General features: G+C 51.9%; 2 protein-coding genes across 4 annotated transcripts; both read left to right on the forward strand.

The window, feature by feature from the left end:
• Positions 1-7: 7 nt before the first annotated feature.
• On the forward strand, positions 8-3,722 carry MLLT11 (MLLT11 transcription factor 7 cofactor). Of its 3 annotated transcripts, XM_087943342.1 has the most exons (3): positions 1,128-1,277; positions 1,473-1,536; positions 3,122-3,712. In XM_087943342.1, exon 3 carries the CDS (start codon positions 3,128-3,130, stop codon positions 3,404-3,406), a length of 279 nt encoding a protein of 92 aa, XP_087799468.1. In that variant the 5' UTR covers positions 1,128-1,277; positions 1,473-1,536; positions 3,122-3,127; the 3' UTR covers positions 3,407-3,712. The 3 variants fall into 3 exon arrangements, with proteins under 3 accessions (XP_026548288.2, XP_087799468.1, XP_087799469.1); XM_026692503.2 differs by lacking the exon at positions 1,473-1,536 and having other exon boundaries at positions 8-1,277; positions 3,122-3,722; XM_087943343.1 differs by lacking the exon at positions 1,473-1,536 and having other exon boundaries at positions 1,277-1,414.
• Positions 3,723-5,784: 2,062 nt separating this feature from the next.
• GABPB2 (GA binding protein transcription factor subunit beta 2) lies at positions 5,785-10,206 on the forward strand. Its single transcript, XM_087943347.1, has 9 exons — positions 5,785-6,003; positions 6,112-6,251; positions 6,467-6,634; positions 6,753-6,947; positions 7,173-7,323; positions 7,470-7,583; positions 8,058-8,228; positions 8,650-8,811; positions 9,255-10,206. The coding sequence occupies exons 2-9, from the start codon at positions 6,144-6,146 to the stop codon at positions 9,524-9,526; spliced, it is 1,341 nt and encodes a 446-aa protein (XP_087799473.1). The 5' UTR covers positions 5,785-6,003; positions 6,112-6,143; the 3' UTR covers positions 9,527-10,206.
• Positions 10,207-11,701: the final 1,495 nt, after the last annotated feature.

Here is an 11,701-nt window from a genome sequence, read left to right on the forward strand (position 1 = left end):
GAGGAAACGCTCGGAAGGATTTCAACAGGCAGACCGAGGAACACCGCCCCCCACCCCACCCCCCCGCCCCCCGCGATGATTCAACCCCCAGCCGTCCTTGGGCTCGCCGGAGCGGCTGCTGCCAACTCTGGCAGGCTCTGGGCATTGCAGCCCCTCGGCCGGGGGACTTCCAGATGCTGGAGGGTTCAGTGGGGCTGGAGGGGGGGGGGTCTTGCTGCTGTGCCAAGACCCGAGGGTGCGGGAGGGGGCGCATATCCTGGCTTGGTGCAGTGCCCAGTCTGCAGACAGGACCCCCTTGGCTAGATGTGGGGAGAGAGAGAGGCTGGGTTCATGGGGCTGTGGGATCCCCAGATGGAGGCCTTTAAGAAGAGCCTGGGCAGCCCTTTGTCTGAAAGGGTGTAGCAGAGTCTCCTGCGGTTTGGACTACATGACCTCCAGGGACCCCCTCCAATTATGTTTTTCTGTTCTTCCATCCCTTCTTGAGCCGCCCCGGCCTCAAAGCAGGGACGACACCAATGGCCCGAAGGGTTTGTGGTGTGTGTGTGTGTGTGTCATGACCCATTTTTAGGAACCGAATCAGCCCCCCCACCGGAGGCATCTTTGGTGAGGGGGGGGGGGCACGGTTAGTCCTCGACTTATGACCACAATTGAGCCTCATGTTTCTGTTCCGCGATGGTTGTTAAGTGAGTTAGCGTATGGAAGCTTATTGAACTCGCAAACTGGATAGCGGGGAGTTCCATGGGCTCATTTTTCCATTGGAGCTTCTCTGGCACTCCGATTCGCAGGTGAGCCCCCTCCCTTTGTGGGAGAGGGCAGACCCAGCTGCCCACCCCCCTTTCCCCCATCTGCCCCCACCCTGTTTCTCTGGGAGCCAATGCAATCACTGCCTCCTTCCCCAGAGACCTCACCCCCCCCAGGCCCCTCCCGTGCAAACCACACATCTCAGATGTGCCCCCTTCCAAGCCTCCCCCACCCCTCCCCACATGCCCCCTCCCCTCCAGGTCCCCCTCCCTGCTTTTCTTCCTTCCCTGGAAATAGCCCTTCCAGCCGATTCATTGGCTGGGCGGCTGATGTGGGGGAGGACCCACCCGCCAGTGAAATCTCTTTCCAGGAGGGGCTGCATTGCAGCAAGAGAGGAGGGGAGACGGACACGCCTGGCAGCCCCTCCCCGCCCGCCCAGCCCAAGGCAGCCAGACGGACACAGCATCTTCCGTGAAGAGACCCACGGCTACACAGACCATCCACCGGGGCTCTTTACAGATCCTGCTGAGAAGGAGGTAAGGAGAAGACACCCCAAAGGTTAGACTCCATGCCGGGAGGGCAGGGCGAGCCGTTGCATCATTATTTTTTATATATTCCACCTTACAAGGGTTGAGCTGCTCAAAAGCCCTGGGGCATCTGAGGATGTGATAAGGTGTTTTATTGTACCACGTAGATACATAATGCTGGGTCATATTCATTTCTATTGCCAGGAAATCTTGGCGTACTGTGGAATTACTGTACATGAACAGACGATGCTATATGAAATAATTTTTTGTAGGTTATTCCCAGCTAGCAAACCGTGGCCTAATGTGATTTTATATTATATAATATTGAATATTATATTGTATTATATTACACCAGTACATGGTGCACTGTTTCTCTCTTTCTCTCATCTATCTCGATCTATCTATCTATCTATCTATCTATCTATCTATCTATCTATCTATCTATCTATCTATCTATCTATCTCCTTTCTAAATTACTAGAGATCCAGAAAACCCTGACACAATGTAATACATAATTTCATGTCATTTTCCTATTTCTTTGCAACCTTATAGCTGAAGCCCTTGTAAAACTGTTTTATGTCACACAATTCTATATACTATAATGTTTCAAGGATTCAAAATAAACATTCTTTTAAAAAAAGAAAAAAGAAAATGCCATTTTCTTCCATCTTGTCAATTTCAGAGGCTGGAAGATAAACAAATCTGATGGTGACATGAGCCCCTTTAATTCATCTTTTAAAACCCCAAACCTCAGTCCTTTTCACGGGCTCCTCGTCTTGGTTTTTCCCTCCCTAAAATCAGTTGGGGGAATTCAGTCCCACCTACCCCCAAAGGAGAGGGGATTCAGAATTTCAACCATTCCCAGTCTCTTTTCTGTTTATTGGACGCATGCCTCCCTTTTGAATATTGCCAAGTCATTCAGCCATCTCTCTACCTCCAGGAGGGATAAAATAAGTCTCTAAAAATGTTTCCAGCACACAAATAGAGCGAGGCAAATATCTCTCCTTCCGAACAGGCTGCTAAAGATGCTATATTTAAAGAGGACAGATGTCTAAGTAATTTCATACGCGCCACCGAGTAAAATAAACCCAGCCTGGATTGGATTGGCAAAGCCTTCCTTAAGAACCAGAGGATGGCTGGGCATTTTAAAAGGGTCTGATGGAGGAAAGGAAGAGGGAGGGGGAAGATATGGCAGTGGAGAGGGTCCCCTGGGGAATTGGCAAAAAAAAGAAGGGGCAGAAGGCAACCAGGCTGGCAAAGCAGCCACTCCAAAGAAACAGGCCTGTATGGGGAGGGCGGGGGGGGATGCACACATGTGCAAGGGAAGAGGGGAATAATTATTGCAGAAAAATCTGTCACTGAGCCCATGGCAGGGACCACCGAAAAGAGACAAGGAAGGAAGGTGGGTGGGCGGCTCCCAATTCAGAAACAGATACAAGCAAACCTTGACTTAACAAGAGTTCATTTAGTGACCAACATTACAACCATTTTATGGCCATTTTTCATACTTAACGATTGTTGCAGCATCCTCACGATCTCATGATCAAAATTCAGAGGCTTGGCCACTGACTCGTATTTATGGCAGGCGCAGAGTCCCGGGGAGGGAGGGTCAACCTTCTGACAGGGGGAGGGAAGCCAGATTCATTTCAAAATCATGTGACTCACTTAAGAACTGCAGTGATTCACATGGCAAGGAAGGTTGTAAAATGGGGCAAAGCTCGCTTACCAACTGCCTCATAAATTTAGGGTTCAGCTGTCATTGCAAGTCGAGGACTTGCCTGTATTATACCATGAAAATCTCAAAAACGCGTTAAGGCCACCTGTGTTGCCTCTTTCCTGTTCTTCACCCCCAGGAAGAAATGAGGGACACCATCACCTCCCAGTACGATTCCTTCCTTTACTGGAGAATGCCCATACCTGAACTGGACCTTTCTGAACTGGAGTGCCTGGGACTGGCCGACCTCGCCCTCTTCAAGCCCAAACGGGGCCTCGGCAGCCTCGTGTCCGAGCAGAAGAGCCAGAAGCCAAGCCTGGGGGAGCCGGAAGACGCGGAGAAGGCCCTGCTCCCCTTCAGCAGCTTCAACTTCTGGAGAGCCCCCATCGCAAGCATCAGCCCTGTAGATTTCGACCTCCTCTGAAGGCCGGCAGCCTGGCGGAAGCCACGAATCTTTCTTTTTTCTTTTTTAAATTATACCCCCAACTGCATCTTTCCTGGTGGTGTTTTCTCCCTTCCCAAACTTCTCTGTGGTTCCTCTGTGCCGTGTTCGCGCTTCCACGAGCTCATGTGTCTGAATCACTTGCCATAAATCTAAAGTGGACTGTCCACGTTGGTATGAGTGTATTTGCTAAAATACTGTATCTCTCCACCCCCTCCCCCAGAGCCCCCCAGATCTGCCAGGGTCCAGGAGGACTAGGAGAAGGAATTTAAAAATAAATGAATAAAAAAAAAATCTCCCTTTTTGTGCATGTGGGACTGATCAGCCACCGGGGTTAGCAACTGGCGACGTTGCGCCCAAATCCATCCTGCAATGATTTGGCTCGTTCGGTTATTATTATTATTTTCCTTTGACCGAAAATCTCCTGCCAGCAGGAGAAGCACAAGTTTCGCTTTAAAAGAATCCCAGATTGAGAGGCTTATTTGAGTGGGGGTAAGTTTTGTACAACCTCCCCTTATTTTTCCTGGGAAAGGAAGGAAATGGCAGGGAATTAAAAATTGGAGGGATGATGCATAGAAGAAAATTGGGCTGTTCCTGTTGTGGGGCAAAGAAAGAGATCCGATTAAAATATGGCAGTGGAGGGTCTGGCATTCTTTTCACAGGGATCTGAAGGATAGCAAAGTATCATCCCCCCCCCTCCCACAAGTCGGCACATGTGGGCATCTACGGGCTCCCTCACTTTCACAGCTGGTGGACTGAATGCTGGCGGGAGCTTAAAACATCAGGAGTGGGGGGAAAAGTTTTTTTTTTTTAAGATGGATCCTGGAAGGGAGAACCGTTTATATCTTCTGTAAAACAGGGAAATGAAAAAAGGGCCGATGGATGCGAAACGGAATCATTCTATTCAGGTCCAATTGCTCGAGGGTATACAGAGGCTCTGGAAACGGTCCCAGCTTGGGGTGCAGGGATGAGTTGGAGACCAACGTTGCTTTGTTTATTTCCTTCTCCAGAGATGGGGAAGTCAATGGACAGGACTCACACAATTCCTCTCTGAGCAATTGCTCAAAACCCAGCTCTGTTTTAAAACCAGGGTCAGGTCCAAATCCAAAGGACCACCAGAAAAAGGCAACTGTGAAGCCCCCGGCCTCCGATCCAGCCCTAAGCATGGATTTTCCGTGGGTCCTTTGGGTCTCTGACACACGCGTGTCACCACAGCTCATCCATGCATTCATATTCTCCACATGTGACATCGTCAGCGTGTTGCATCTGGGATTGTGCCCACTTGGGCTTTGGGAGGGAGGGAGGGGGGAACGACCAGAAGGGCTGCCATCCAGGATGGGGGCATGTCAGGCAGTCCTGAGCAGGGGGGCGGCTAGGGAACATGGGTGCAGTAGTCCAAACCCTTTGCCAAGGGTTCAATTTCGAAAAGGGTCATTTCCAGTGGGCGTCCCTGATCTAATGCTGCAGTGCACACGGCTGGGGAAGATGGGACTCACAGTCCAACGCTGGGGGGGGGGCTTCATTGGAGTGGGGATCCAGGATGATCGTTTTTGGGTTTCCACCCCTGCTTTTGCCCCCCCCCCCAATAAAATCAACACACACAACAAGACGGACGTTTTTTATGCCATTCTGGGCATTACTGGTGATTCCGCAGGAGGCGCCTGACCATAGAGATGCGGAGGGAGAGAGCGCCTCCATTCAGGGAGCGTTAGAACGCGGTCGGCCTCGCCCCTACCATAGAGAGGTGGAAGGGCAGAGCATCCTCACCCGCGCCCAACCTATTTCCTTTCCGTTGCCGGAAAAGCGAGGCTGTGTGTGTCACACCCTAAAGGTTCCCCCATCAGAGATACTTCCGGGTGTGCCACTTTTTTTCTCCCGTTGGGGGGGAGCGGCTCGTCCGTTTGAAAACAGCCCCCCCTCCTATCGCCGTTTCCTCCGGAGCGCGAAGAACTTTCCAAAAGAGGCTGATCAGGACACGGGGAGCCCCACACCCCCAGGGTGAGTCCTGGTCTGGGGGTGGGATTAACGGGGCCTGGAGAAAAAGGACCCCCCCTCATCCCGAGGGCTGGACTACAACGCCCATTGTTCTGTCCCACCCTAGGTGCCTGCTCCTGCTCCTCTTCTTTTGGGTTCCAGAGCTTTTCTACTGCACTTCCCATCATCCACCAACCAGCAGAGCCGCAAAGGCTGCGGCTCCCATCACCCCCAGTGGCAGGACCGGGTGGCCCTCCCTTTAGAGTGGCACAGCCATGAGGACTACAACTCCCACCCACCTCCCCTTCCTGCTCCTTGGCTGGGCTCATCCTTGCTACGTTCCCTTAATTCCCCTCCTGGGTTGAGGTTAACAGAGGAACAGAGTTGGAAGGGGCCTTGGAGATCTTCTGGTCCAACTGGACACCCCTGCCCTATGCCCTCTCCCATTCTGGACAAATGGCTGTCCGATCTCTTATTAAAACCTCCAGCGATGGAGCAACCGCAATGTCCGAAGGTTAAAGCCAAACTTGTCTTTCTTGCTAAGATTTTGCAGAGAGAAGGACGCCAGGCGAGGAACGCAATGGCCCAGGCGCCTCTTTCCAGCTGTGAGTAGAGCCGGGCCCTAAAAGGGAGGCAGGGGGGCATTCAGACCCACCGCTGACCTCCTCCCCCGCCGCCCCCAGTCCAAACCAGTGAGATTTCTCTCCCCCCAGATGTTTGAAATCATCTGTTCCCCTGTATAAAGATGTCACTGGTGGACCTGGGGAAGAAGCTCCTGGAAGCGGCCCGCCAAGGCCAGGATGACGAAGTCAGGCTGCTGATGGCCAACGGAGCCCCCTTCACCACTGACTGGGTAAGTCCAGGGTGGAAAAGCCACCGAGGTGGGGAGGAAGGTCAGGCGGGGACAGCAGGACTGTCCATTTCAAGAGATAAGATGGAAAAAGTTTATCTCAAGCGGAGTCCTCCCTCTACGGAAGAAGGAGATGAAGACAGAGAAACTCGTCGTGGCTTCGCGAAGGAACGGAGGGCAGCCAAGGATAATAATCTTTCTGCTTAATTGTCCAACAGCTGGGAATATCGGCCCTTCATCTCGCCACTCAGCACGGCCATTATTCGACGGCTGAAGTCCTACTCCGGGCCGGAGTGAGTCGAGATGCTCGGACCAAGGTGAACCGGACGCCCCTCCATATGGCGGCTGCGGATGGTCACTGCCACGTTGTCGAGCTGCTGGTCAGGGTAAGCAGGCGCCTTTGGTGGCCTTCCGGGTTTCCTTGTAGGCCTCATAAACAGGCCGAGGCTTCTCCACGCCCTGCCCAAACGGTTTTCATCCGCTTGGCGGTGTCTCCCTGTCCAGAACGGCGCCAATGTGAACGCCAAGGACATGCTGAAGATGACCGTCCTGCACTGGGCCACCGAACACAACCACCGAGATGTCATCGAGCTGCTTCTCAAACACGGGGCGGACGTCCACGCCTTCAGCAAATTTGGCAAGTCCGCTTTCGACATCGCTTTGGACAAGAAAAATCCTGAAACTCTGTTGCTGCTGCAGGTGGGCCGAAATCCCAGCTTTGGGTCTTTTGAGTGTCCCTCAAAAGTGGTTTAGTTGTCATCTGGGGCTGAATCTTTGGGATTCTGGCTTTAATTGCGCAGGACACACGAGGACACTGGACTTGGGTACTTATTTGAGTTGTTTGCACCGTGGCTCTCTGCTCTGGCAGCCAAGAGGTGTTTTTGGCCTGGCTCCATGAAGCCCCCAAGGCTTTCTCTTTTCCAGGAAGCGATGCAGAATCTAGTCACCGCCAACCCCGAGAGGCTGCATGATGTCCCAGGCTCTGTGACGGTGACCCAGCCCTTCATTCTGGTTTCCGGAGAATTGCTGAACCTGGCCAGCCTCGTTTCTTCAGTGGATACCAAAGCAACCTCAGGCTGGAGCATAATCCCTCCCTCCAACCCTTGCTAAGGGGCAGGAATAGGGGCCCACCTTGTTAAGAGGTGTTAAGAGGGCCACCTCCTTCTGGAGCATTTTCATGTTTTGACTCTCTCTCTCTCTCTCTCTCTCTTCCCTGCGTAGGAGATTCCATTGTTTCCAGGGGGCGGTTTCTAGACTCTGCCACCTCTGTCCTTGCTACCCTGGCGGCCATTGCAGAGGCCTCTGGCCCCATTTCCAGTGCCAACCAAATTCCTGGTGGGTTCAAAGGGGCCATCAGGCTGGCAGAGGGAGTGTTGACATGGGTGGGTTGCAGTTGGACACAAAAAGCTTTTTTTTTTCTTTTTAGAAATTTTGCAAGTCACGTCTGAAACAAGAAGAGCGTCAAGTTTTTAGGGCAGTGTTTCCCAACCTCAGCAAATTTAAGACATGAACTCCCAGAATTCCCCAGCCAGCCTGAAGTCCACATGTCTTAGAGTTGTCAGGGCTGAGAAACAAGCTTTAGAATAACGCAATTTTCCATTCGTAATTAAGGGAAGAAACCTTAAATTTCCTTCAAATCGCTTGTGCTTTATTTCCACCAGGAGAGCAAGACATTTTTATTTTATTTTATTTTTTAAAAAAGCAAAAACTGCCATTTTCTAGAAATGTCCAGCAGAGCCTTAATTTTTGGTGAATCTTTAGAGTCTCGATTTTACACTGGTTTAAAGACTTCCTCCTCCATCGTTGCAGCTGTCTCGGGAGAAATTGTGGAAACTCTACCAGCCGACGCTTCCCTCCGGCAGGCGGTCGGTAGCGGCCAGCACGTCCTCACACTTGTGACCAAGGGCGTCCCTCTGGGTCATCTGCCGGCCGCTCACCTGGGGCAACAGTTCATTGTAATGATGCAGAAGGAGCAGGAAGGTAAGGGGCCTCTGGGGAGGTCCTGCCAAACAGCCTTCCTTGATTAAGGTTACCCAGGTGTCTGGACTGCCATACCCATAAGCCTGGGGCCGATGGGAGTTGCGGTGTTTGAGGCTGAATGCTGGGAAGATGGCCAGAAGAAGAATATCATTAAGCATTATTTTTAATGCTGAACAATTATTTTTGTCACTGGCTTTATTTTTATTTTGGTGCCAGCCAGCCTTCTGATTCTGCCCTTCTCAAAATCTGAGTGGGAGGACTGGAATTTATTAAAAAAAAAAATTTATCCTGGTTGTAATTCTCCCACCTCTTTTACCTGCCTGCATTGCATCCAATCCCTCCCTGTTCTACTAAATTTCTCTACTGACTCTCTGTATTTTATTGTCTCCCTTTTTCTCCTCTGCCCCGCCTTAATTTTCAGTTCTGATTGTGCCTGCTGGTCAGGAGGCGGGAGGACCCCTCCTCAAGACCCCGAGCGAGAATAACCACCTGGGCGAAGCAGAGAAGCCGCCCGCCAAGAAAGTCAAAATGAAACCAGCGGGGGATGGAAAGGAGGAGGAAGGGAGAGAGATAAGAACTACCACTCCCCTTTGCACACCTAAGTTCCGAATTGGTGCCCTCCCAAAAGTGCTGGACCTCTGCTCCCGTCTTCCCCAGCTGGTGCGTCAGATAATCCAGACCGCCAGATACGCAAAGCTGGAGAAGCCAAAGGGGCCAATTTGAGATTCAGGAGACTTGGTTGTGGGTTGAGATGACGCCCTCAACTACCCCATGTAATCGGCTTGTGTCTGGTTTTCCCCTTAGTGCAAATCCAGCCCTTTCAGGTTTGTTAACCAGGATTCATAGCTTAAGGAATCCCAACAGTGAATCTGTTGTTTAGAAAAAACCAAGGCAAGCCGCCTTCCTTCGTAAATTCAGATGTTTGTGCAACGTGCTCCCTGCAGGGCCCACCTCCTCTCTCTTTGCAGAACGTTTTTCCCCACTTCTCCCCTCCCCACAGTGATGAAAGCCCTGACTTTTCCCCCTAGGATGGCCACGCCAAAGAAGCTTTGCAAGAGCAGCTCCGGGAGGCCGATCACCAAGCGGCAGAATACCGAAGCCGGCTGCTGAAGAAGGAGCAAGAAGCTGACCTCCACCAGCAGAAGCCGGTAACCATGAGCCAGCAGGAGGCCAGCACGGGAGAAGGGCCTGCCCAGGAGGAGCTCAGGGGGGCGGACACCCTCGAGGTGTCTTCGGGAGAAATGGGGGGCTCCAGGCAGCTCCTGGCCAACACAGCCACCGAGACGGTCACTTCTTAACCCCCAGGGCATTGTTTTGCCACGCTTGAGAGAAAAGGCAACCAAAGTTTTGCCCTAGGAAAACTGGACATGGGGGGATATGCCAGCAGGTTCTGGAGGCTGCCCCCTCCCCAACCCCATAATGGGCTCATTCTGGGGGTTTGAAGCCCCCAGGCGTCTCTATTCTGTTCAAGGACCCCAGAGTCCCCTTAGTAAGATCCTCTTGCAGGCCCTGTCTTGGGAAAGGCCCTGTGTCTTGGGGCCGTCCCGGAGTGCAGGAAGAGGGAGAAAAGCCCAGGAAAGACCCCCTAAATCAGTTGAGAGCCAAGAGCAGCCACAGGGATCTGGCCAGTCCAGACAGAGCCAGAAATGTTGTCCAGAGGCCACATTCTTACAGTGCTCAAAGGGAGAAGGGCTCCACTAGCCCCCACCCTAAATGACACATCTACCCCAAATCCTAAAAAAAGCTTGCAAAATTGCAAAAGGAGGGGATCTCAGGACGGCCCCCCTGCTTGCAAATGGCCCTCAGCTTAAGCCGTCATGCTGCTGTGTTAGACAGACCACTCTTCTCAACAAACCCTGTTTGCTGGCTTATAGGAACGTGGCGTTTGTGGCCTTCCCACTGCTCCGTTGACTGAGTTAAGAAGGGCTGGGCCATCGTGGTGCAGCCACATCTGAAGAACCCAACCCCAGTGTAGAGGGGCACATCTGACTCAGGGTTTGGCAGCTTTTAAGACCTGTGGGTTGAATCGTGGGGGATTCTGGGAGTTGAAGTCCAGACCAGGATCTTTGCACACGTCCAAGGCCGCCCAGTTAGGATTGTGAGTGTGCCAGCAGGGAGGGAGGGCGTCTGAAGTCGCAAGGCAGCCGCTGTGGAAAACCAGCCCTGTTTTGTTTAGGAAACGCAAAGGCCCTTTTAGACCTTGAAACATCCGTTCCTGCCAAGTGCAGCCTCCCTTCCCTCTCGCCCTACCTGGTTAATCAGGGGCCAAGCATTACCTGCCCTTTTCTTCCAAAGCCACAGAACGTAAGCTGTGGAAACTTTGCCCCGAGCTCAAACCAGGATGGGCAGAACCTCGTGTCTCCGCCAGGCCGGAGCAGGTAGACTGCCCCCGTGCGTGGAGGTTCCACCGAGGCAGCCACACAAACCCGGCTTGGGCTGGCCATCTCCACCACTGCCTTCCCCAACCCCCTTTCAGGCCAGGCGGTAGTCCAGGGTGTCTTTCTCCACGTAATCGGTCCAGGTGGAGGGAGGCATGCTCCGGTAGGGGTCCAGGAGGATCCGGAAGCAACGGACGATCAGCACCGCCAGGAAGACGAAGAGGAAGAAGAGGAAGAGGAAGGTTGCCTTCTGCTCCAGGGAGAGGGTGGGGTCAGGCCGGAGGGCGCTGGCCAGGGCGGGCAGGGAGCTGCCCAGGCTGGTGGCCATGAGGACTGGCGCCCAAGCGAGTGGCCGGCTGAGTCCGCAGCACCGCCTGGAAAGGGGACAAAGACCCCATTAGCAGTGGGGTGGTGGTGTCTCTGCCGCAGGTGAAGAGCCAATGAGGAGTCCACAGCCAGACAGGCGGCAAATGTAAGAAAGAAATTTTAACAAATGGGTGCAAGGTGGGGTCTTTCCCCTCACCTGGGAGCCTTTCATGCCCTTCACCTGTGGCATCTGGCTAAGATGTACCTTAATACAAGCCCAAAATGTTGGGAATACCAACAAGCTGATGGTACCTTCTATCATATGTGGTGGTTATGCCCCGAGACTGGGACCTATTGGACTAAAATTAAAAATTGGATGCAGGAAATTACAGGACATCAGGTTGAACCTAAACCAGAACTCTTAAAGATCAATATCCAAAAGAAAAAAAATATATTATCTTACATATTCTAACAGCAGCCAGAATAGCTTTCGCACAAATATGGAAAGGACCCGACACTCCCACAGGGGATTTGGTCCTACAAAAAATGATGGAGTGTGCGGAAATGGACATGCTTACATTAAAAATGACAGAGAAAGAAGACTCCGAATACTATTCAATCTGGCACAAATGGTATGAATGAGTAGAGAATAGATAGAAGATATAAGAAAAGGAGATTAATTATAAGAGACCTCAAGAAAATGATACGTAGATATATAAAATATATAAGTATATAAGATAGAACTAAATATAAAGAATTATTGGTGGATGTATATTAAATGTATTAGGA

Source organism: Notechis scutatus, chromosome 14 (assembly GCF_049901735.1).
Source record: "Notechis scutatus isolate UNSWTSFEM ecotype Mainland chromosome 14, rNotScu1.2, whole genome shotgun sequence".
Taxonomy (NCBI): Eukaryota; Metazoa; Chordata; class Lepidosauria; order Squamata; family Elapidae; genus Notechis; species Notechis scutatus.